Consider the following 23,383-nt stretch of genomic DNA (forward strand, 5'->3'; position numbering starts at 1 on the left):
GACCGAATACGTTAACCACTGGGCTACTGAAGGTTACCATAACCACTAAGCTAGCTCTCAAAGCCTCTGTGTTAATTGAGGCAACTCTCTCTCTCTCCCTTTCTCTGGGGCGGTGGTGGTTAAAGCGTTGGCTCGTCACGCCGAAGACCCGGGTTCGAATCCCCACATGGGAATATTGCTAAATCTCTCTCTCTCTCTCTCTCTCTCTCTCTCTCTCTCTCTCTCTCTCTCTCTCTCTCTCTCTCTCTCTCTCTCTCTCTCTCTCTCTCTCTCTCTCTCTCTCTCTCTCTCTCTCTCTCTCTCATATCTCCCCGAAACAATGCAGGATTGCTTACATTCATTCAGTTTGTCATGGGACCTGTCACAGTTCACTTCCGGCAACAATTACAAGATCCCAAGCACAGCCGGAAGTTCATCCACACCTCGATATTTTACTTTGCGTTCATAGCACTGTGGACGTATTTTCTGTTTCAGAGAAGTTTCTCCATGACTTCGAGGTGGAGGTGCTGCTTCACGACCCCACACTCTACCCTGCCACACCCTCCAAGACTTGCTACTCCTACCCCGGCCAGTTTCCCCATGGTAAACGTCTGATGCTAGACTGTCTGCCTGGCGTCTTTGGTCGCTATGTCAGGATTCGTAGTATGAAGAAACTGGCTGCCAGTGATTCAATGACGATGTGTGAAGTAGAGGTGTTTGTGTCAAAAGCAACAAAACAAGGTACGAACCGTTTTGCGAACACATCATTGTTATTCAATATAGTTTATGATAGCATGCTTTATATAGACTTTGGATAAGGTATGGTACGTAACATATAAAATATGTACAAAACCTATGTAAAAACTTTGAGTTATCCGAGTTTAGACTCTTGCTGCAAAGGGATGACAAAATATGTAATTCGTCAAGAACAGACTCTTACTTCAGTACATGAAAATTCGCCACAAAGGCGATTGACTGAAATGCAAAACCACAAATTGCCTACGACCCTAGACATGTCCGTTAGAGAGGACTAACTTGAATATTTTCTAGTTCTATGAGCGGGTTGACTACATGTCGGTGTTTGGTGCTCATGCTGTCAACCATTGACTGTCAGGATCCAAAGTCGATTATGTACAAACTACCGTGGTACTGCAATACGGTAGAATGACGCTAAATAGATTTGTTTGGTGTTAAACGCCACTTGCAGAAGTATTGCAGCTATAAGACGTCTGTTTCTATGTAATCGAGCCTGGACCAGCCAATCCAGTGATCAACATCACGAACATCGATCTAAATGGAATACAATGACATGTGTCATACAGGTCTGCGAGCCTAGCTCCCTCTAACGTCAAACAGTTGTTGATGAAGACCAAGTCTAACCCCGACTGTCACGGATTCAGAAAACAGACTACATTCCCGCCCGGACAGAAAAACAACTCGATGGAATGTTGGCTAAAATTCAGAAATAGTTACTGTAATGTCTCAATCTTTCAGGGGAGGTCGCTGACTGGTCCCCCTTCGACTGCCCCCACCCCCCACTTCCCGGGGGTGCCTCGGTCCAGGTGTCCCACTCGGCCACGGGGGCAACAGCGACCTACCTGTGTCAGGATGGGTTTGCCCTGTGTACCGGGAGGACCTCCATCAGGTGCAACTCAAGCAATGGCTGGCCGGATGCAGACATAATCTGTAAACAGGCTGTCTTTGAACATGTGGGCGTGAGTGTTTTAAGATAACAATATTTGACCTTTCTTTACATTTTCAAAGAATGTTGATTGACTGGGTTGATAATGATAGGGAGCGTCGCTCCCACCCATCTATACTGAGAGTCGGAGCTAATGTTGTCTTCCTCTTCGTTTCCTCTGTTCCTTTCACTTCCAGTTTATCTTCCTCTTCTTTGTCTCTTCTCCGTCTGTTTCTTGTTGTCTTCGTCTTCTTCTTTACCTCTGTATTGTTTTGCGATGTGGGTGTATGGCTAAGCCTCTTCGTATTCATGGAATATCAACTCGAAGTCTCAGTTGTTTAATCCAGAGCTCCACTGTTACAACACGGTTCCAACACATAGATGAAAGTCAGTTGCGACCTGATGAAACACTCTTGAGAAATAAATGTAACTGCGTTGAAACTCAAGCATAACCTAGCATAGTCCTAGATTAAATTGATTTGAAACGTTAGGTGAAACTTTCCTGGCGAATACAGACTTTAACCTGCCTTTTTCTGCAAAACAAACCTTCAGAATTAACACTTCAGACTGCGCCCTGCGCGGCTTTCTCTCAACCGTCAACTTCCGCTCATAACGTCTTCTATTAGAGTTATTCCCCGTGATACCCAAATTACTGTGAGCAGCGAGTCGCACTCAACTTGATAAAACTTAATGTCTCTGAACAACTGATTCCAGTACAACCTCTTCCTTTTTGTATCATTTCCTTCTTTTACCTAATTTCTATTCTTCTTTCGTTTCTTCTGCGTCTTGGTTTACTTCTTTACCTTTTTCCTCTTGACTTAGGAATCACGTGATCCTGTGGTTGTACTACCCACCGAAAACAATTAGGAGAATGCAGAAACTATGTGTTAACACAAGACATGAGGGTAGAGCAGGGTAAAGATGTGTTCTCAATATTTGATACGTTCTTCTTGTAAATAAGTAAATGCATTGTACAATGCGTTCAATGAGTACATGTATAAGTATGCATCCATGACTTATTCATCCTTTCGTCCTCACAGATGTCTCAGGTGGAACTACAATGCCCTCTGGGTATCAGTGATACGCTGGATGTATGGATGACGCCAGAAGGAACACCGTAAGACATATCAACAAATAATGTTTCTTCATGAACGCCAATTGTCAGAAATATACACAAGACTGGTAGGTTTAGTTTAGCTGTGTCAGTGTCGTTTAGCATTGGCTAAGAGGAACTGTATATCAGCTAGAAGGAACACAGAAATCTTACAACCGAATCAAGAAGGGTGCATTACAACCTGACTACACAAACGATAAAGGAAGTTTACAAAGTTTCATGTAAAAATGCGACAGGGTGTGTCATCCAGCTAGAGCGATAACACTGGCATGAGTAGGTGTGGTACGATAGTTAACCCAGCAAAAATAAAATAGCAAACTTGTAATCAATACGAAGAAGGACCAGGTGTGAAACGATCAAAGGCAAAGCAGTGGGATATAAATAACAACTAAAAGTAACTTAGTTTAGTCTTAATGCAAATCATTACAAATATATGACAGTGGCAGTACAAAACAGAATGACGGTACAAACACAAAGGCAATATAATACAAAAGCGGTGAGTATAGCAGTAAAGAGAAAGATATAAATATTCTCATTACTGCAATATTCACCCTACTGCAATATTCACCCTACTACAATATTCACCTTACTGCAATATTCACCATACTACAATATTCACCCTACTGCAATATTCACCCTACTGCAATATTCACCATACTACAATATTCACCTTACTGCAATATTCACCCTTCTGCAAAATCCACCCTACTGCAATATCCACCCTACTGCAATATTCACCCTACTGCAATATTCACCCTACTGCAATATTCACCCTTCTGCAAAATCCACCCTACTGCAATATTCACCCTACTGCAATATTCACCCTACTGCAATATTCGCCTAACTGCGATATTCACCTTGCTGCAATATTCACCTTACTGCAATTTTCACCTTGCTGCAATATTCACCTTACTGCAATATTCACCTTACTGCAATATTCACCTTGCTGCAATATTCACCCACTGCAATATTCACCCACTGCAATAATTCACCCTACTGCAATATTCACCCTACTGCAATATTCACCTTGCTGCAATAATGACCTTACTGCAATATTCACCTTGCTGCAATATTCACCCACTGCAATAATTCACCCTACTGCAATATTCACCCTACTGCAATATTCACCTTGCTGCAATAATGACCTTACTGCAATATTCACCTTGCTGCAATATTCACCCTAGCTAACACAAGTCTAAATATTGCACACTACTGCCTTTCATCGACTATCCACATATTCAATGTATTACACTTGGAACATTATTACACAATGAATAACACTCCCAAATGCATGTGACATAATGTAATAATTATATTATATATAATGATAACTGAAGATCATCGAGTTTTTTCGTTGTATAAACCATATTGGGCAATAGCATCCTATGCAACAGATCTTATATTTTTTTGTAGATCGAAACTCAAGTTTATGGATCGCCCAGCAGAGAGCGGTATAGTTTTGAACTATGACCCGTCGACTAACAAGCTGGAGGTTAACGTCTTTAATCAAAACGTCACAGCAAAAAATACCCAGTCCGCGAGCGATGTCAGTTCCATCAAGTCCGGTAAAGAATGGCACTTGGTCCTTACTCTTCTACCAGAACATCTGTATGTAAGTGTGTACTGCAAAAGAATATATGCATGTAATTGTGCACTTCGATAGAATATATGTATGTAAGTCAGCACTGCAATAGAGTGAGGGAGTTTAGTTTTACGCTGCTTTTAGCAATATTCCAGCAATATCACGGCGGGGGACACCAGAAATGGGCTTCACACATTGTACCCATGTGGGGAATCGAACCCGGGCCATCGGCGTGACGAGCGAACGCTTTAACCACTAGGCTACCCCACCGCCCCTGCACTGCAATACAATTATTTATTTCACTCAGGAAAGACGTGTATAAAGGAGTGCCACCTGCTTTATAGCGCAGGATGGGTAATGGGTTGTAATTACTAGCGCTACGACATTCGTTAGCCTATAGTAAACTATAGAGTTACGACATGTCGTAACGTTAGGAACGCTTTGTGGATCGGGACATTTGTTGTAGATAACCATCAACGGCCGCCCCGTGATGATCTACCCTCACTCCATAGAGCCGACTAAAATGCTGTTAGTATCACCGGTCAACGCTAACTTAAGGAGAATTGTCTGGACACGAGGAAATGGCGTATTTAAAGGTTGCACTCATACACAACTACGTAATACTCACATTATAAGCCAAAAAATCTACAAATTTTAACTCTTGTTTTACGTTAAGGTTAAATTGATCGAAATAGCTTCTACAAATATTTCTTCTACAAAGTAATCGCTGTTAGTAAGTCGAGACATCGATTCTTATAGCACTGTTGGATGGACCCGATTAACATCGTTCTTATCGTACTCGTCGATAACGATAATCGCGACTTGTTGGGTTTCACCCTTCAGTGGCAGATACAGTCGACGTTTCATAACATTAGGTGATGATATTGAGTGAGTGACTGAATTTAGTTTGACAGCATTCCAGCAATATCACGGAGAAAGACATCAGCCTTCATGCATTGCACTTATGTGAGGAATCGAACATGGGTCTTCCGTGTGGCGGATGAACCATTTAACCACTAGTTTACGGCACCTTCCCGTGTTGATTCTGAGGAAACTGTTAATGTTTCAGAACTCGGCCCCTTTGATTGCATGCTGCCTCCGCCCGCAATGGCAGGAATGACATTGGAAACGGTAGCAGCGACGCCAGTATCGTTAGTCGCCAGATACACGTGTGAAGAGGGCACGGCTGCGTGTGCAAGAGCCCCGCCCTCACGTACATGCCTTAGGGGGATCTGGCAGACCGTGGAGGGATCGTGTTTCAGGACAACCTTCAGATACCCCGATATTGTACGTATGTTTAAAGGTCACATAAACCCTAGGGGGTACAAATACATAAATCACTAACTGACTTCGTTATAAATTAAACACCGTCATTAAAACTACTCATTTCGACCTTTAATTGACTTAAATCGACCTTTTTGACAACAGTGCACAATTCTCACCCGCGAACGAAATTTCAACCAATCAGAGCGGCGCGACTCTGTGACGTCATATGAGGAATAGCTTTGAGGGCCGATGCAGAATTCATCTACATTTTGAGAATTCATCTCACGAAAATAAAGAAGTTGTTATCCATAAAACTTGTTATATATTGTACATTTTGGGGGTTAAATTATCTTGTTTACAGGCTTGTATAAACCGGAAATCGTGACAATTGTTGTGGAAAATAAAAGCTATATGTTCTCACAATCTACTGTCATTTAATTTTGTCTCCTGCTTTGCCTAGTTTCCGAGTTACAACTTGTTTTCATAGACGATTCTGTCAAAATCGATTGGTGTCGTTAGGCCCTATTTGTATAATGACTGATCCAAATCGATCCCATTTCTGTGTTTTTTCAAATCGATATTTAATCATGACATGTAAAAATCTGTTTGTATTCTCAAAACCGTGTCGGCCCATAAGTTTTCACATGCAATACAGCAATTAATACTCCCTTGTTGTAACCCGTGTTAGGTGGTATAAACCTACACACGTTATTTGTCATCATTCACTTGATGGTCAGTTAATGAATTTATAATTAGTGGTAACACACTTAGAGTACCCGACAAAGGTTCCCATTTGGCATTTCTTGTGTCTGGAGTAAATATTCAACATTATAAACATCGATCAAAGGATTAACCGATAACAAGCTGATTGATTAATTACTTTTATCTTACACAGCGGAATTGTCAAAAGGTAGTGTTTATGTATGTAGATTTACTAATCTATACTGAATACACTCTGTCGTGTCGGTGTCTGCGTAAAAACAACGTCCTTCTTTCAAAGGATTAACCGGCAATACATTGATTGATTGCCCATTATTGGCTAACTAAATTACTGTTTTTAAAGAAAGGCGAACATTATGCAATTAGTTGCCAGGTGTGCTATCTTGGGTAACCAATGAGACTATACACCAATACCTGAAAAGATTTATCACTTTTTCGTATATTAAACTGTTAAAAGACACATCATTTGGAACAGTTTTGTGGATATTGATGGATACATTCCTCGAACAAGGTAATGGCCTGATATTGTTCCTATAACTTTAATCTGTTTTAATTTTAATATTTGCATTTTGGTTTTATTCATTTGTCGTAGCATTCAACAGAATCATTGTTTTCGCCGTGAAGTGTAATGAGTCAGACAACATGCACTAGGGTGTGTGTGCGAATTATGATTCACATTGGCAAACAATAAAATGTCTAGATATTACAGTTCTGTTATATATTCACTATAAGTATCAGCAGATCGTCTGCTTTTTATTTAGTTTCAAAATGCGTACAAGTATGATAATAAACTAATTAGGATTATAAGACCAAATATAAAGACGCACATTGACTAGTATCTACATACTGGTGAGGGGACATTAACCATGTGAATGTAGCAAGAAATTTATCGCGCAGTATTGTCACTTCGACCCCCACCTCGCTTCCGTGGAAGAAATCGTTATGTTATAAGTTGTGTCATGCAAAATCCGTTTGGTTATGATTCCAATACATATTTAACTACGAGTAGAAAGTAGTCTTGATTTTCTAACTTGATGAAAACAAACTATAATCTCATTAATTCTAACAGATTTTTTAATTTTTAAAAATGGCGGCGCCCTGTCGGGAACATCCGCCAGTCTGAGGATAAATGGTATTTAGGTTTGTTTTCACCGAGTTACAAAATCAAAACTACTTTCTACTGGTAGTAAAATATGTATTTTATTGATGGCCAATAGGATTTTGCATGACAAAGCGTATAACATAACAATTTCTCTCGTGGCAGCGAGGTAGGTGTCAATATAATAATACTTACAATATTATTGTTACTTCGACCACAACCTCACTTCCGAGGAAGAAATCGTTATGTTACAAGTTGTGTCATAGAAAATCTTTATGGTCATCAATCATATGCATATTTTACTACAACTACTAAGTAGTTTTGATTCTTTAACTTCTGTGAAGCGATCTGAACACAAGTAAGATATTGTTTCAGGCTTCCACAACGCTCGCTTCGCACTCACAAACATAACCCATTTAGCACGAACTGCGGGGTCCTGTGGAAATCTGTGCATGGGGACACCATCGCCCGACCCCTAGGAGCAATTGACGACAAAGCAACGATTCGTCATGTCGTCGTTGATGTCGAGAAATCATCAAAATGATGAGCGTGCTACACATTTTCTATACAACTAACTGAAAATCGTTCCTCATATGACGTCACTGCAGTGCTCTGGCGACAGAGTTACGTAACCTGTCTGTTGTTTCGTTGGCGGGCGAGGGGGAAGCAGGCGACTTTTTGGCCACTTTTAATCGCTCGGTATTAACTAACCACAAGTTTTTAAAGAATAAATTTGGTGTTCCGCATAAGACTAACCACAAACCTTTCATATGTAATGGTTAAAAGAGTAACAAAATACAAAGTTTAGTGGTTCTTTAAGCCTTCTCAAAGCCCTGTGAGGCGCGTCCAACCGCGTAGATCGTAGATGCTCATGATGTCGATCACTGGATTTCCTGGGCCGAATTGATTCAAATTATTACAGATCGCTTTAACATCTAGGCTACTCCCGAGCATCCCTGTATAGGTACAAGAAGTACTAAATACGTATATCTCCAGCGCATAAGGTTAAGGTTGCAGATGTTTGAAAGATGGCGCTCACAGCATTTTCGCCCCACAATCAACTGTCAATACTGTAAGTTTGATTGATTTCTACTTTTGATTTCTTTTTCTGATTAAAAGTTAGAATTGTGAAATTCTTTGTCTTAATCGTGCATTTCATTTCAGACTAGACAGAATGAATTTTCTCTCACCTGTCCTCCGGTGGTTTCAACAAAGTTTCATGTTTATGCAACGCCAACTTTGGCTCAAATGTAAGTCATTTTTTAATATTTTTTTACACTCTTTATTTCCTCCTTCCCAATTACATACGGGATAGCTCACATCCAGGGTAATGTGAGTTCCACGGTATGGTGTACTAGTAGTGATATGTTTCCATGGGAGTTAAAAGAATGTACAAAGGAAGAAGGTTTTTTTTTATTAAGGCAAACACTCACACGTAACCCGCCAGAAATCTGCTAGCCTCGTATCGCATGTCAAATATTTATTCTTTGTTCTTGCTTATTGCTGCTCCAGTGATGCAAAACCTACATGATACAACATCCAAGCTTGGTAGAACTTATTTTGATCACTGTTTCTGAAAACTATGTCTTTTTCTACTTTGTACCTAAAGTTCATTGAGCATGCCATTTTAATTATTCTGTTATTTGTAGCAAAACAACTTATACCCAGAAGTTATTCACAGCATCGAGAAACCAATCAGTACCCCTTTACAGAGAGTTTGTTATTATTGCTTATAATCGGATCAGCAATTTTGTAATCATGAGAAATGTCTCTAGTTAGTCTATACATTAACAAACACTGTAAAGGTGATGCTGGAAATCTCACGTAGACATCACTAACAAGGGTACGAACAATTACAAAACAATACGTCATCAACAATTATCGTCTATGATATAGTGAAAAGGCACTGTGATGCAGACATGCAAACGCAGCTGTTCCTCATGGGTGTTCCCTTAGAGTTCTCAAAACAATTATTTGACGTACTATTTACATCGCAACAATATCCGTGCAGATAGGTCCCTATAGCAACACGATCCTACCTATCAATGGACCCGTGAAGGTCCGGGTTTGAAAATTGATCTTCAGTAACCCATGCTTGTCGTAAGAGGCGACTAACGGGATCGGGTGGTCAGGCTCGCTGACTTGGTTGACACATGTCATCGTATCCCAACTGCGTAGATCGATGAGCGTGCTGTTGATCGCTGGATTGTCTGGTCCAGGCTCCAATATTTACAGATCGCCGCCATGTAGCTAGAATATTGCTGAGTGCGGCGTAAAACTAAACTCACTCACTCTGTTGCAAGAAGATCTCGAGCTCACACCTTTTTTTTTCCAAATAGTTTCCTCAAATAGGAGCGATGAACAGAATCAGACGCCTTTGAAAAGTCTGTATTGGCTACGTATAACTTACGTCCAGGGTCCCGATCCACAAAGCGTTCCTAACGTTACGACATGTTGTAACTCTACAGTTTACTATAGGCTAACGAATGTCGTAGCGCTACGAAGGCTTTTGTGGGTCGGAACCCTGGGCTTAGATTTTCGAATCTCTCTTAGCGCTAAGATAGTCGTAAGTGCCATATATTAACAATAACTTACGACTATCTTTGCGGTAAGAGAGCTTCGAAAATCTAGGCACAGGTCTACAACACAGTTTAGGTTTCTGATGATTCTATTGGATAAGGTCAGTTTGTTATTCTTGTTTCCAGGATTGAGGTACATATCGTCAACACTGCCAACCGCAGACCCTGGCCCGTCATGACAGTCAGGATCATCTTCACCAGTGATGAGGACATCAACACCCTCTTGCTGAATACCAACATGGCCAGCGATGTCATCGTCGACTCCTTCCCCGTTCCACGTGGGTCAAGAGTTTCACATGGTCATTACGTACCTGATCAAAAGCTTCCATGTGAGTAACCTCTGAACCTCATATGCGTAACAAGGAACAACAACATTGTGATGCTGCTTCTGCTTTTTTCATTCGATTCCACATTAGACCCTGAAGATCTTGGTTAGAACTGATCTTCAGCAACCCATGCTTGTCAAACGAGTCGAGGATAGGGATCATGCAGTCAGGCTTGGTGAAGATCTGGATTAGAATTGATCTTAAGCCACCCACGCTTGTACCAAGTCCTTTTTCAGCGTTAAAAACCAAACACATTGATTTTACATTAAAAACTTTAAACTGTTTCAGGTTGGATTTAGAGTGGACAATTAGACATTGATCAAACTCACACGTACACGATGTGTAGTCCACTTGATTACAATTACATGTAATTACAATTACATATCAATATATTGTTTCTGGTTCAGCTGAATAATTTATCTCACTGTATGATCCGCAGGTGAGTGTTGACGGTAAAGACTTGAAAGACGTGCAGGTCGGTGTACAGGGATATTTTGTCCCCGCTGTGTCCATAAAAGGACCAGTGGCTGTACGGACTATCGAGTTCCAGATGCCCGGTATGTGTTAGTGGGGGAGTCATGTATGTTAGTGAGGGAGTATGTATGTTAGTGAGGGAGTATGTATGTGTTAGTGAGTCAAGTAGGTGTCAGTGAGTCATGTATGTGTTAGTGAGTCATGCACGTGTTAGTGAGTCGAGTATGTGTTAGTGAGTAATGTATATTAGTGAGTCATATATATGTGTTAGTGAGTCATGTACGTGTTAGTGAGTCGGTATGTGTTAGTGAGTCATGTAGGTGTTAGTGAGTCGAGTATGTGTTAGTGAGTCATGTATGTGTTAGTGAGTCATGTACGTGTTAGTGAGTCATGTATGTGTTAGTGAGTCGAGTATGTGTTAGTGAGTCATGTATGTGTTAGTGAGTCATGCATGTGTTAGTGAGTCATGTATGTGTTAGTGAGTCATGCATGTGTTAGTGAGTCGAGTATGTGTTAGTGAGTCGAGTATGTGTTAGTGAGTAATGTACGTGTTAGTGAGTCATGTATGTGTAAGTGAGTCATGTAGGTGTTAGTGAGTCGAGTATGTGTTAGTGAGTAATGTATGTGTTAGTGAGTCATGTACGTGTTAGTGAGTCATGTATGTGTTTGTGAGTCGTGTATGTGTTTGTGAGTCATGTAAGTGTTAACAATTCACACAATTCGATACTTATATGAACCGCATAAGATAAAGACTCGTTACGATACGGTTTGGAATTGGTCTTCAGCAACCCATGCTTGTCGTAAGAGGCGACTAACGGAATTGGGTGGCCAGACTCACTGACTTGGTTGACAATTGTCATCGTATCCCATTACGTAATTCGATGCTGTTGATCACTGTATTGTCTGGTCCAGACTCGATTATTTACAGACCGCCGCCATATAGCTGTTACATTGCTGATTGCGGCGTAAAACAACAACCATCCCAAACCAGCCTTAACATATATACACATGGACACAAGTATCGCAAAACATGTGATTTATAACCCCCATGTAGTGATCTATAATCTTATTATGATTATGTTTGTTTGTTCGAATATTTTTGCCATTCGGGTGCACCATACATTGATATTAGAAGTGGGCGTGTTAATCATCTTTAACACGAGTTTTGTACTGGATGTGTTTCAGATAATGCCCTCGCCTATAACGACCAACCTTTGAAACCGGACACAGATAACACATGGGTGACCTTACCCTTGAGTGGTTCTGAGCGGACGAAATTATTCCTGGTAAAGTCATGCACAGAGGTCACTGTCGACATCAAAGGGGATACAGACACGGGGTCAAATGTCCAGTTTACCCTCGGGGCAAGGAAGAATACAATGACAGACTGTACGATATGTGAAACGAAACTGACGAAGTGGCACAGTCCCCTGTCTTGTGACGACTATAGGCCTTTCTGGTTGAATTGGGGCACTGGTGGCGAGATGCGCGTTGGAGCCGGCTACGTCATCGGTCGCGACTTCATAACGAGTTCGGCGTGGCCGTCGACCGTTAACGTAAAGAGGATACGGATCAGCGCCAACGCCAACGTAAAAGACGGTAATTATAAAAAGTGGGGCTTCTTGGTCTGTTCATATTTCGTATGAATGTGGGTTTGTTAGCTTGTTGCTGAAAGCCGCACTCAGCAGTATGCCAGCTATATGGCGGCGGTCTGTAAATAATCGAGTCTGGACCATAAAATGATCAACATCATGAGCATCGATCTACACAATTAGGAAACGTTGACATGTGTCAACCAAGTCAGCGAATCTGACAACGCGATCCCCTTAGTCGCCTCTTACGACAAGCACGGGTTACTGAAGACCAATTCTAAACCGGACCTTCACGGGTCTCGTAGAAAGAGCATTCAAATTTACTTCCGTATTTCTCCTGAAAATCCGTTCAAAGATGGCAACTCATGCTTGCCGTAAGAGGGAACAAGCCAGGTCATCGTATCCCAGTTGCGTACATCGATACTCACAGTATCAGTCGCTGGCCACTGTCATTTAGCCGAATTAATTTTGCTGAGTACGGCCTTAACGAACTAACAATTAACAAAATTTGCAAGTACTTAGCAGATGCTTAAATAGTATATGCTATCAAAACCATCATCCTGAAATGACATATTAATGTTTCGTGGTTCTCATTGTGACCTCATTGAGGATCACGTGCCACTAGTCTCAATCCTTCGGAACTGCTCCAAATTCCGTGTGAGAGTTCTGTTGCCGCTTTAACAATATTCCATCAAAGGAACAACTGATTATACAAAGAACTGTCTTTGCGGAGAGTCAAACCCGACCCAATGTGTCAACAACTAATACCTAACCTACTGTCCCATCTTAACGAGAATCAAGATCTGCAGGGTCTCGATCCACAAACATTCGTAGGGTACAGCCAATCGTAACTACATTGGAAAGCATAAACTTACGAATGACGTACGTTTTATGGAAAGGTTAGAGTGAGTGAGTGAGTTTGGTTTTATGCCGGTTTTAGAAATATACCAGCATTGTCACGGTGGGGGACACCAGGAATGGACTTCACACATAGTACATAACACTGATGTGTTAGTGAGTCAAGTATGTGTTAGTGAGTCATGTATGTGTTTAGGGGGAGTCGAACCCAGGTCTTCGGTGTGACGAGCGAACGCTTTAACCACCAGGCTACCCCATCGACTTTCAACTAGTGAGACACGATGGACACTGATGTGTTAGTGAGTCAAGTATGTGTTAGTGAGTCATGTATGTGATTAGGGGGAGTCGAACCCAGGTCTTCGGCATGACGAGCGAACGCTTTAACCACCAGGCTACCCCATCGACTTTTAACTATTGAGACACTGTGGACACTGATGATGACTGTTATCAACTTGCAGTTGGGAATCTCGCCCGGTGCACCAGACCAGACCCGCCGCCATACAACATGGCTATAGACGAGTACAGCACTGGGGGCGATACAACAACTAAGTACAGATGTACTGACGAGAAGTATGTGTTCTGCGGCGAGGACAGTGTGTCTCGGTGTGACGCTGCCGGCCAAGTTAAAAACCAAGTAAAAGGCGAATGTCGACAAATGACATGGATGCCACAGGTACGTCATGATCGGCGTCCGTCAACTTGTTTGAATAGTCAGTGAGTTAATGTTCGTTAAACTTCATTTTTCCTGGTGTTTCACATAGTGAGTGAGTTTAGTTGTTAGCCGCTGTTAACAATATTCCAGCAATATCAAGGCGGGCACCAGAGAGGGGCTTCACACATTGTACCCATGTAGGGAATCGAACCCGGGTCTTCGGCAAGAAGAGCCAACGCTATAGCCACTAGGCTACCTCACCGCCCTGTTTCACAGTGACTTATTGAAGGTACAAAATATGGAACCATCGCAACCAGAATTTTTTGTCATTTAACTTACACTTGTCACATTAAGTACATTAGGAAACTGAATGTAAATATATGTTTTTATAAACTTGTATGTAATAATTAGGTTTGTGTTGTCTGAAATGCATTCGTAATCTTGCAAATTATGAATTTTCAGTCGCCGTTGAATGGGTTCTCCTGGCCTTGCCAGAGACGAGTTGGGTCCACGGTCTCCTTGTATCTGACAATGAAGACGTACGTACCTCCTGTACCACAAACGTAACACGTACGTCCACATGTTTTTCACAAGGACGGATACGTAGATCCTGCATCTCACTCGAAAGACTAAATACGCCATGTTGGCATATGACCAGATGGTGGCCACATGAATACGTGCAAACACCTGGATGCGGGTACAGCAACGTGCAGTGAACTTGGACAAAGTAATGTGACTATGTGTCCCAGTACACCCAGCTATGAATGGGTACCTCGTTAGGATGAGAAAGCCACAACTCGGTGCGCCTAGTGGCTGCAAGAGTTGTATACTCCCCAGGGAGTTGCGATTGATAATACGATGTGCTGTTGAGATTGACATCCAATGATCGAGGGAAAAATACCAGCGCCTTGAGCATGCACTAGTTGCCGGGATATGTGCGCTATATAAATATCATATGATATTAATAATAATGTATGTGAAACCCTACATACACCCTGCTTCTGAACATTACATACGCCCTTTGTCTCAACACTACATTCGCCCTTTATCTCACCACCATATACTCCTTGTCTCTCAACACTACATTCACCCTTTATGTCACCACCATATACAACCTGTCTCTCAACACTACATTCGCCCTTTATGTCACCACCATATACAACCTGTCTCTCAACACTACATTCGCCCTTTATCTCACCACCATATACTCCTTGTCTCTCAACACTACATTCGCCCTTTATGTCACCACCATATACAACCTGTCTCTCAACACTACATTCGCCCTTTATGTCACCACCATATACAACCTGTCTCTCAACACTACATTCGCCCTTTATCTCAACAATACATCCACCCTGTCTCTTAACACTACATGCATCCATTATCTCAACACTACATACACCCTGTCTCTCATCACTACATAAGGCCTTTTTCTTAACACGATATACACCCTTTCTCTCAAAACTACATACGCCCTGTCTCTCAACACTACATACGCCTTGTCTCTCAACACTACGTAGGCCCTGTCTCTGAAAATTACATACGACCTGTTTTCTAAACACTACATACACCCTTTATCTCAATTCTACATATGCCCTGTCTCTCAACATACGACATGTATCTCAACACTACATTCGCCCTGTATCTCACAATAACAACATACGTACGCACTCTGTGTCTACCTTTGAATTCGACGTAGACATTGTAGATTACTCGGAACACTGCATACACCCTGTTTCCTACACTGACCACGTACGTACATCATGTACCTTAAGGATTAATATTGTAAATCATCAAGAATGTTTTCCACATATTCTCTCAAGAAATACAAATATCCTACAAATGAAGACAGATGCATGTTATAATCACTATGTTACTTTCAGACACATCTACCTCAGCATGATGAATGATCAAGTCAATCACTTGACGTTAAATGTGGACCCCGCCCTTCCACGGCTGACCATGGGTAGCACAGCGCTGGGAGGGGTAGGATCTGTCCCAGTTAACCCCTTCCCTCTCCCGGTCAATAAGAGGTTCCACCTGACTATCACCATCCTGGAACAACATTTTGAGGTAACAGTATCTCACAACACAGTTTTTGAACCAACAAGTATTTTGAACGCTTTATCCACAAAGCTAACTCTCCAAATTGATGTTCCATCAACCAGACCATGGATGCGGTCCATCTATACGTAAATTATGTAAACACGGTGATAAGATTCATTTTGTTGCCTCTGAAATACTGGCAGTGACAAGACAATTTGGGGCAGTGAGGTAATCCAGTGCTAAAATCGTTCGCGTGTCATCCAGAAGGTCCGTTTTCGATTTTTCAACGTGGGAAGCCAATTTTTGTGTCTTTGAGCTGGACTATTGCGATAAGCATAGCAAAGCCATGCTCACGAACTTACATGGTATTGGTTCAACGAGTGATGTTCCAGCTTTAACTGAAAAATGCAATAAGTATATATTTCGTTTAATCGTTAAATTTCCTCATCCGCATCTAGGTCCGGGTAGACGGGACGTCCGTGGCTACGTTTCCTCATTTCGCCAACTACACTTCCATCAGCGAATTGATAGTCGAGGCTCCCAATGTCGACGTCGTTCATATTTTCACACCAGGTAAGTATTTCTGAATGTGAGTGAGTGAGTTTAGTTTTACGCCGCACTCAGAAACATTCCAGCTATATGGCGGCGGTCTGTAAATAATCGAGTCTGGACCAGACAATCCAGTGATCAACAGCATGAGCAATATGGAACCGATGACATGTGTCAACCAAGTCAGCGAGCCTGACCGCCCGATCCCGTTAGTTGCCTCTTACGACAAGCATGGGTTACTGAAGATCAATATTGTAACCCGGATCTTCACGGGTCCATTGGCGACTGAAATTGTGGGTGGTATACCTATTGAAGGCACGCACCGAAGTGCCAAGATTGTCAGCAGCAGGGCCACAATGAAAACATTTTTCAAACTATTTATGTCGGGTTTTGGGAAAGTAGGAGGGAAGTTTTGAGCTATCCGCTCATTTATCACATTCAGCTCGTACATGTTTTTGTTGCAATTCCAAAAGGACGTTACACAGACTGCGCAAACGCCACAGTACCCAATGCCAAGGTCATCTCCGACGAGACGTCAATGGGAGCTGAAGGCAACGTGCAATGTAACGTCGAATACCGTCACTGTGGGTCTAACACCAAGGTCACGTGCTGGAGTGATGGCACATGGAAGTTCTACAGACCTGAGAAATGCGAACGCTACCAATGGACCAGCCTTGCCCCTCTCGGCAAGGTAAGGGCACAATAGTATTGCACGAGTAGTCTTTGGGTGGCCCGTTTCCTAATTTTAGTGTGATGTCAATCAAATCACCACGGGGTACAGCAGTATATGAGTGAGTGAGTGAGTTTAGTTGTATGCCGCTTTTCGCAATATTCCAGCAATATCACGGCCGAGGACACCAGGAATAAGGCTTCACAGATTGTACCCATGCGGGGAATCAAATCCGGGTCTTCAGCGTGACGAGCGAACGCTTTAACCACTAGGCTACCCCACCGCCCATCATTAGTACAGGAGCCTTACACGTATAGTAAATATTCCTGGAGTCGCACACAGGACATCAACTATTCATTGTGTACGCTCTCACAGTAATATTCAGCTATCTGTTTGTTGTTTAACAGCAATATTTCAGGTATATGACGACGTTCTGTAAATAACTTAGCCCGAACAGGTCAATCCAGTGATTGACTTCATGAGCAACGATAGACGCAAATGAGATAAGATGTCATACAAAAACAAATCATCGTCATATTGTTGGAATATTGATGAGCGCATATTAATTAAATACGACAAACACACAAATAAACACGAATGGGATCGGGTTGTCAGGCTCGCTGACTGGGCTGACACATGTCATCGTATCCCAATTGCGTAGATTGATGTTCATGCTGTTGATCCCTGGATTGTCTGGTCCAGATCCGATTATTTACAGACCGCCGCCATATAGCTGGAATTTTGCTGAGTGCTGCGTAAAACTAATCTCACTCACTCACTCACTCACTCATTACCCTGACACTCGTAGGTTTCCACGTGCGTCATACTGAGGCCAAATTCAGTTAGCCAGCCCTAAATCTATCCTTGTCAATATTTGCATACAAACTGTTTTAAGTGTTAAAATTGGACACTGCTATCATTCCCTCTGTTGATCAGGAGACACTCTTCCCAATCCCCTGTGTCCTGAATACCGGGGATGTCGTTGTACTGCAGGCCACGTTGTCGCGGGCAACGGACGTGTAAGTAGTGACCATCTGATTTTGACCATTACCTTCTGTCTGTCTGGTTTTGGAGACAAAACCTCTTTTTCAAACAAAAACAAGTAAAAACTGCATTTCTATATAATAATGCATTTATGTGTTTGATATTAATTAGGTGCTTTATATAAGGCGCATATGCTTCTTTTTCTACATCCAAAATGGATGCGCTGTAATGGCTACATGTATATAATTACATGGTGTTTGCTTTCCATCATGTTTCCAAATGAACGTGGTGGTTGAAGCAAATGAACTCACTCATTCTAACTACACGTATTCATTGTCCAGGTTCAAAATGGCACTGGTAGCTGGTCCAGAGGCAGTGGTTCTCATCACCTATGACCAATTGCGGAACTCAATGATCATTAGCAACGTCCTGGGCGGCACAGCACTGAAGACACAGGATGTCGCGAATCACGGGATTACTCCCGTGGCATTCAGATTGAGTATAAAAGTGTTGAAAGACTCCTACATGGTAAGTTGTGTTGCAATTATATGTGCTGCAAGTTATACCACGTTACATTAGACGGTACAGGTCTCGCTGAGATTGTTCCAGACTGGGTAATATTTTTATGAATATTTGACATGAAGTTGGATTGAACTTCGTGTTCAACACAAAAACACAATACAGCTGGGTCTCATAAGGGCGAACTGCAAACGGTTTAACAAGAGCTGCATCGTTACCTTCTTCGGTATGATATAATCGAACAGGTGAACATTCAGGTGAGAACTGGTCTTCAGCAACCCATGCTTGTCGTAACAGGCGACTAGCGGGATCGGGTGGTCAGGCTCGCTGACTTGGTTGGTGCGGAGCACGTAATGCTTGTGCCTGCAGAGCGTGTTGTGAGCGGTGATTAAGCAGATGGGTGATCTTGCATCCCCTTTAAGTTGCTGGCTACAGATCTTGGGCTCCTTTGGTCGGTGCAGGTCACTTATAACCCCGGAGGTACTTCCACGAAGCAACCTTTCTAAAGTACTGTCGGAAATAGAAAAAAACTGTTTTTTCACATTTATATCTACAATTTAGGTAGTTAATGTGTGAAAGTGTGAAATATCTGTTGAACTAAGTTCGGCCTAACTACAGTCTCAGTGGTAGGGAGATAGGAAACGTTAGAAAAGGATTTTTCTGAGGAGAGATTAGTGCAGAAATGAGTAATGTTTTTATTTTCTAAGTCCGAAGAGACTTATTTGGAGAAGACCATGGCTTTATGCAAATTAGTGTGCGATGATATTGTATAACAAATGACACTTTTTGAATATCCATTTTGAAATTAGACTTAGCTTCATAATAAACGATAGCAGACGTAAAAAATAACAACTTGAATACTGAAACGATTAAGGATATAGATACCATTGATTCTCACTATCACTATTAAAAGAAACGGGTAGGATGGGTCGTCTCAAAAGCAAAACCGAGACGGGTGTTGCTAACAGAAGTTGGGGCTTGGGGATAGAGATATTAGGTAAGATTAGATAATCAATAGAGACATATTCAATACACATGAAAAAGCAGAAAAATATTTGAAATGACCCCTTGTGTCTGTGGGCAGCACGTGCATTCCATGCCAAGTGAGTTGACGGTCCGTCGTCATACCTTGCTGTCGACTGATCTATTGTTTTCAGCAGCTGTTCGCATTTTTTTCTAAGTTTTGCCCGATTTTACGAGTAAACATGCTTTTCTGGATACCCTATTACGCATCCCACTGAACGCCAAGTTAGGCCGAAGTGGGTTATTTCGACATATGCTATTTGCAGTTGTGCAAATTTTAGGAATACAGAGTAACAGCCTAAAAACAGTTTTTTTCTATTTCCAACAGTACTTTAACGTTAACTTCCATTCTTTGACATTGGACTAAGGTCACCTTAGGGCCTCCTGTCACAAAGCACTAAGGTGATCGTAAGTCACTAAGGTAACCTTAATGCAGTCTTAAAGAATGGGGGTTAGGTTAACCTGAGTAAAGGTTGCTTCGTGAAAGACGCCCCAAGGCCTCTTTTTACAAAGCGCTATTAGTAAGGTGATCGTAAGTCACTAAGGCGACCTTAGTGCAATGTTAAAGAGTGGGAGTTAACCTTAGTAAAGGTTGCTTCGTTGAAGTAGCTCCAGGGTTATAGTTGGCCTGCACCGACCAATACTTGTCGTGGGAATCGGGTGGTCAGGCTAGCTGACGTGGCTCAAACATGTCATCGTATCCCAATTGTGTAGGTGGATGTTCCTGATGTCGAACACTAGTTCCTCTGGTCCAGACTGGATTATTTACAGAATGCCGTCGTATAGCTTGAATAATGCCGAGTAGGACGTTCTGCAACAAAGAGACCCTATGCGTGACGTATCTTTTGCTGTCTCTACAGATATATGTCGGCGGAAAGATGGTGTCGGACTTCCCGTCAACGTCCCCGTCCCTGCGAGTAACACACATCTCTGTGTCGTCGGGAACAGCGATCAGGTCCCTCGAAGTGACCACAACACCAACGTAATGGTCAGTGAGTGCGTTTAGTTTTTACGCCGTTTTTAGCAATATTCCAGCATTATCACGGCGGGGACGCCCGAAATGGGCTTCATGCATTTTCAACACGTGGGGAAATCGCACCCTGGTCATCGGTGTGACGAGCGAACGCTGAAACCTATCGCCTACCGCATCGCCCCAAATGATCAGGAAACATGCGAAAACGCGTCGCCACACACCTCAGTGTGTATTTAATGTACATTGGGAAACCTTTTTAATCCGGATCCATTCTGACCGAAACCATCTCCTCCATCTACTAACAATTCGGAACGGTTGAAAGTGCAAATACTATAGTAATTGTAGTCGGCTTATCGTACACTCGTTCACCTGAACTCACTGTAGGTATTGTACAAAAATGTATCATCTTGCATAATCGTGGGGCCATACAGCGCTTTGTGGCATCTAAACAACCGCTGATATCATATGTCTCGTGGGCCGATGATTGACAGTTGTTGTATATTATATGACTATATCAGTAGGTTTTGGCGTGTTGTAAATGAGTTGTCAAATATATAGGAGTAAATAATCAGAGTCCTTATTCTCGAAACGTTCGTAGCCCTAAGAATTCTGAACTTTGATCGTAGCCAATGTGTTAAGAATGGGCTTAAGAAGTTCGTAGGGCTACGAACGTTTCGAGAACAGCTAGCCAGGTCTTTATGAGAGAACAATTTGTGAATGTTATTCTTTGTGTCGAACCGAGAAGCAAGTCAAAACACTGATTACAAAACAGTCTCATTTCCTGCTGACTGGGATACCTCCTATTGCACAATAGTACAATAACCAGTCCAGAATTTTGAGACCATCTCATTCAACTGGATATATAAATATTAATCAGTATTATTTGATACATCTAATCACTTGTATATTGGACCCTACTCTCCTTCTAATCCTTGCAAACACGTCGTACAGCGAGTACAAACGGAAATCTGGAAGTCGTGGAAATCTCAACACGTGGCCCGGCCGCTATATAGGTTTGGAGGTCTGGTACGGACTTGATATTATATCTGTCACACTGTACGTTACAAAAATGCGCTGAATAAGCGCAAAGAACACATAACAGGTGTAACCAGTGAGCCAGTGAATCATTGTACGACCTTCTCAAACAGGGTCAGTCTGTGACGTCTTAATTAACGACATCCTGCCTACACCTCGACATAAATGATAGAAATACGACTTTCTAGACTTTGAAATTAAAATTAATTTGTAAATACCATGTTTTTATGAAACAAAGAATTGGAATTAGTGTAAAAATAGTTGTTTGTATTGTCTCTTTTTATTTTCACACGAGAAAATTCGGATCGGCTGAAAAGTAGGTCATTTTCTGAATAGATTAATGAGACTGATGTTCCGGTTTGCGTCTCTTCTTTGCAGTGAATGTTTAAGACTCTTCTGTAGAAGACAGTGTTTTAGTTTTACTTGTGGGTATTATCTATCATATTGTAGTTGTAGATGAACATATTGTCAGTTCTTTGTTCAATTATTGTTTGTTAATTAAATTATCTGTTTCTTCTTTGTGTCGACATGGTCTATCTTCGTTGTTGTCAATGAAGCATGTCAGTTCTTTTAAGTCGATCGTCTTGTTTTCTGTATTCCGTTCTCATCGTATCCCAAATGAGTAGATCGATGCTCATGATGTTGATCACTGGATTGGCTGGTCCTAACGTGATTATTTACAGACCGCCACCACATAGCTGGAATATTGCTGGGTGCGGCATACAACTAAACTCACTCACTCACTGTATTCCTTTCTAGACGAATAGGTTGTCAGGTATTCTTTTGTATTTGGTCAGTTTGTGTTTATAATGTCTGGTTTGTGGGTATTATTGTTTGGTCTTTTTAGGCCAGTTAAAACAAAACTATTCAAGACCCACGATCTGATGTCTGTATTTAATGCTTGGCAAAAACCTACTCTTTGTACGTTTACCCGAACAGCGGTGAATAGACATGAGGTAACAATCGAATGATATGACGTCATAAACAACAGATTACATTCATGAGGACATTCCACTAGGGCGTCGACCACTGAGGAAGCGATAGTATTTAGCGTCTTTATATTATGTTTGGCAACTTCATATTCCAGCTGCGAATCCCATCCATAGTGTTAAACCAGAATGAGACCGGCCAGTAAAACCTGTTCAATTTTATTTTCAAATGTACGTCACAGCCTGCATGCGTAATGAAACGTGATGAAATATGTCTGTGAATGCTTCTATTACATTATGAATAAATATTTCCATAATTACTAGTAGTCATGCTTCTTTCCGTACCTTCCTGAATGTGGACATTAACAGCTGCAAATTGATCACAAGTGGGTAAGTGCTGATTATTATTGTGGACGTAGATGGGTACATGTGCTGAATCGGGTACATGTGCTAAATCCTATGTCGGGTGAATCACACGGGCAGATTTCCATACAGTGTAAAACATGTTCTGTGGTTGTAACGAATATCCACAGATTGATTTGCTACCTCTCACCCGATTCGATCTGGCGATGTTAGTGGTGACCTCATCATATCTCGCGGTATTTTGTTTCCATGGTATCATACATTCGTTACCAACTCGTGTTATTCCGGGACAAGCCGAATAGGTTACGGAAAGGGGCGAGTGGTGATGAATGGGTATCAAAATGTCTGAGGCAGACTTAGCAGCAGTTAT

General features: G+C 41.8%; 1 protein-coding gene across 1 annotated transcript in view; it reads left to right on the forward strand.

Moving 5' to 3' along the window:
* Positions 1 to 22,970, forward strand: part of LOC124281174 — a 137,556-nt gene extending 114,586 nt beyond the window's left edge. Inside the window, exons 30-38 of the mRNA XM_046717203.1 lie at positions 12,006 to 12,419; positions 13,729 to 13,943; positions 14,385 to 14,461; positions 15,806 to 15,995; positions 16,427 to 16,541; positions 16,991 to 17,208; positions 18,124 to 18,206; positions 18,513 to 18,699; positions 20,574 to 22,970. Of these exons, the coding sequence (XP_046573159.1) occupies positions 12,006 to 12,419; positions 13,729 to 13,943; positions 14,385 to 14,461; positions 15,806 to 15,995; positions 16,427 to 16,541; positions 16,991 to 17,208; positions 18,124 to 18,206; positions 18,513 to 18,699; positions 20,574 to 20,699 (1,625 nt within the window). The 3' untranslated portion in view covers positions 20,700 to 22,970. The remainder of the gene's footprint in view (positions 1 to 12,005; positions 12,420 to 13,728; positions 13,944 to 14,384; positions 14,462 to 15,805; positions 15,996 to 16,426; positions 16,542 to 16,990; positions 17,209 to 18,123; positions 18,207 to 18,512; positions 18,700 to 20,573) is intronic.
* The last annotated feature ends 413 nt before the right edge of the window (positions 22,971 to 23,383 follow it).

This window comes from Haliotis rubra, unplaced genomic scaffold (assembly GCF_003918875.1).
Source record: "Haliotis rubra isolate DU_JTF1 unplaced genomic scaffold, ASM391887v1 Scf28, whole genome shotgun sequence".
Taxonomy (NCBI): Eukaryota; Metazoa; Mollusca; class Gastropoda; order Lepetellida; family Haliotidae; genus Haliotis; species Haliotis rubra.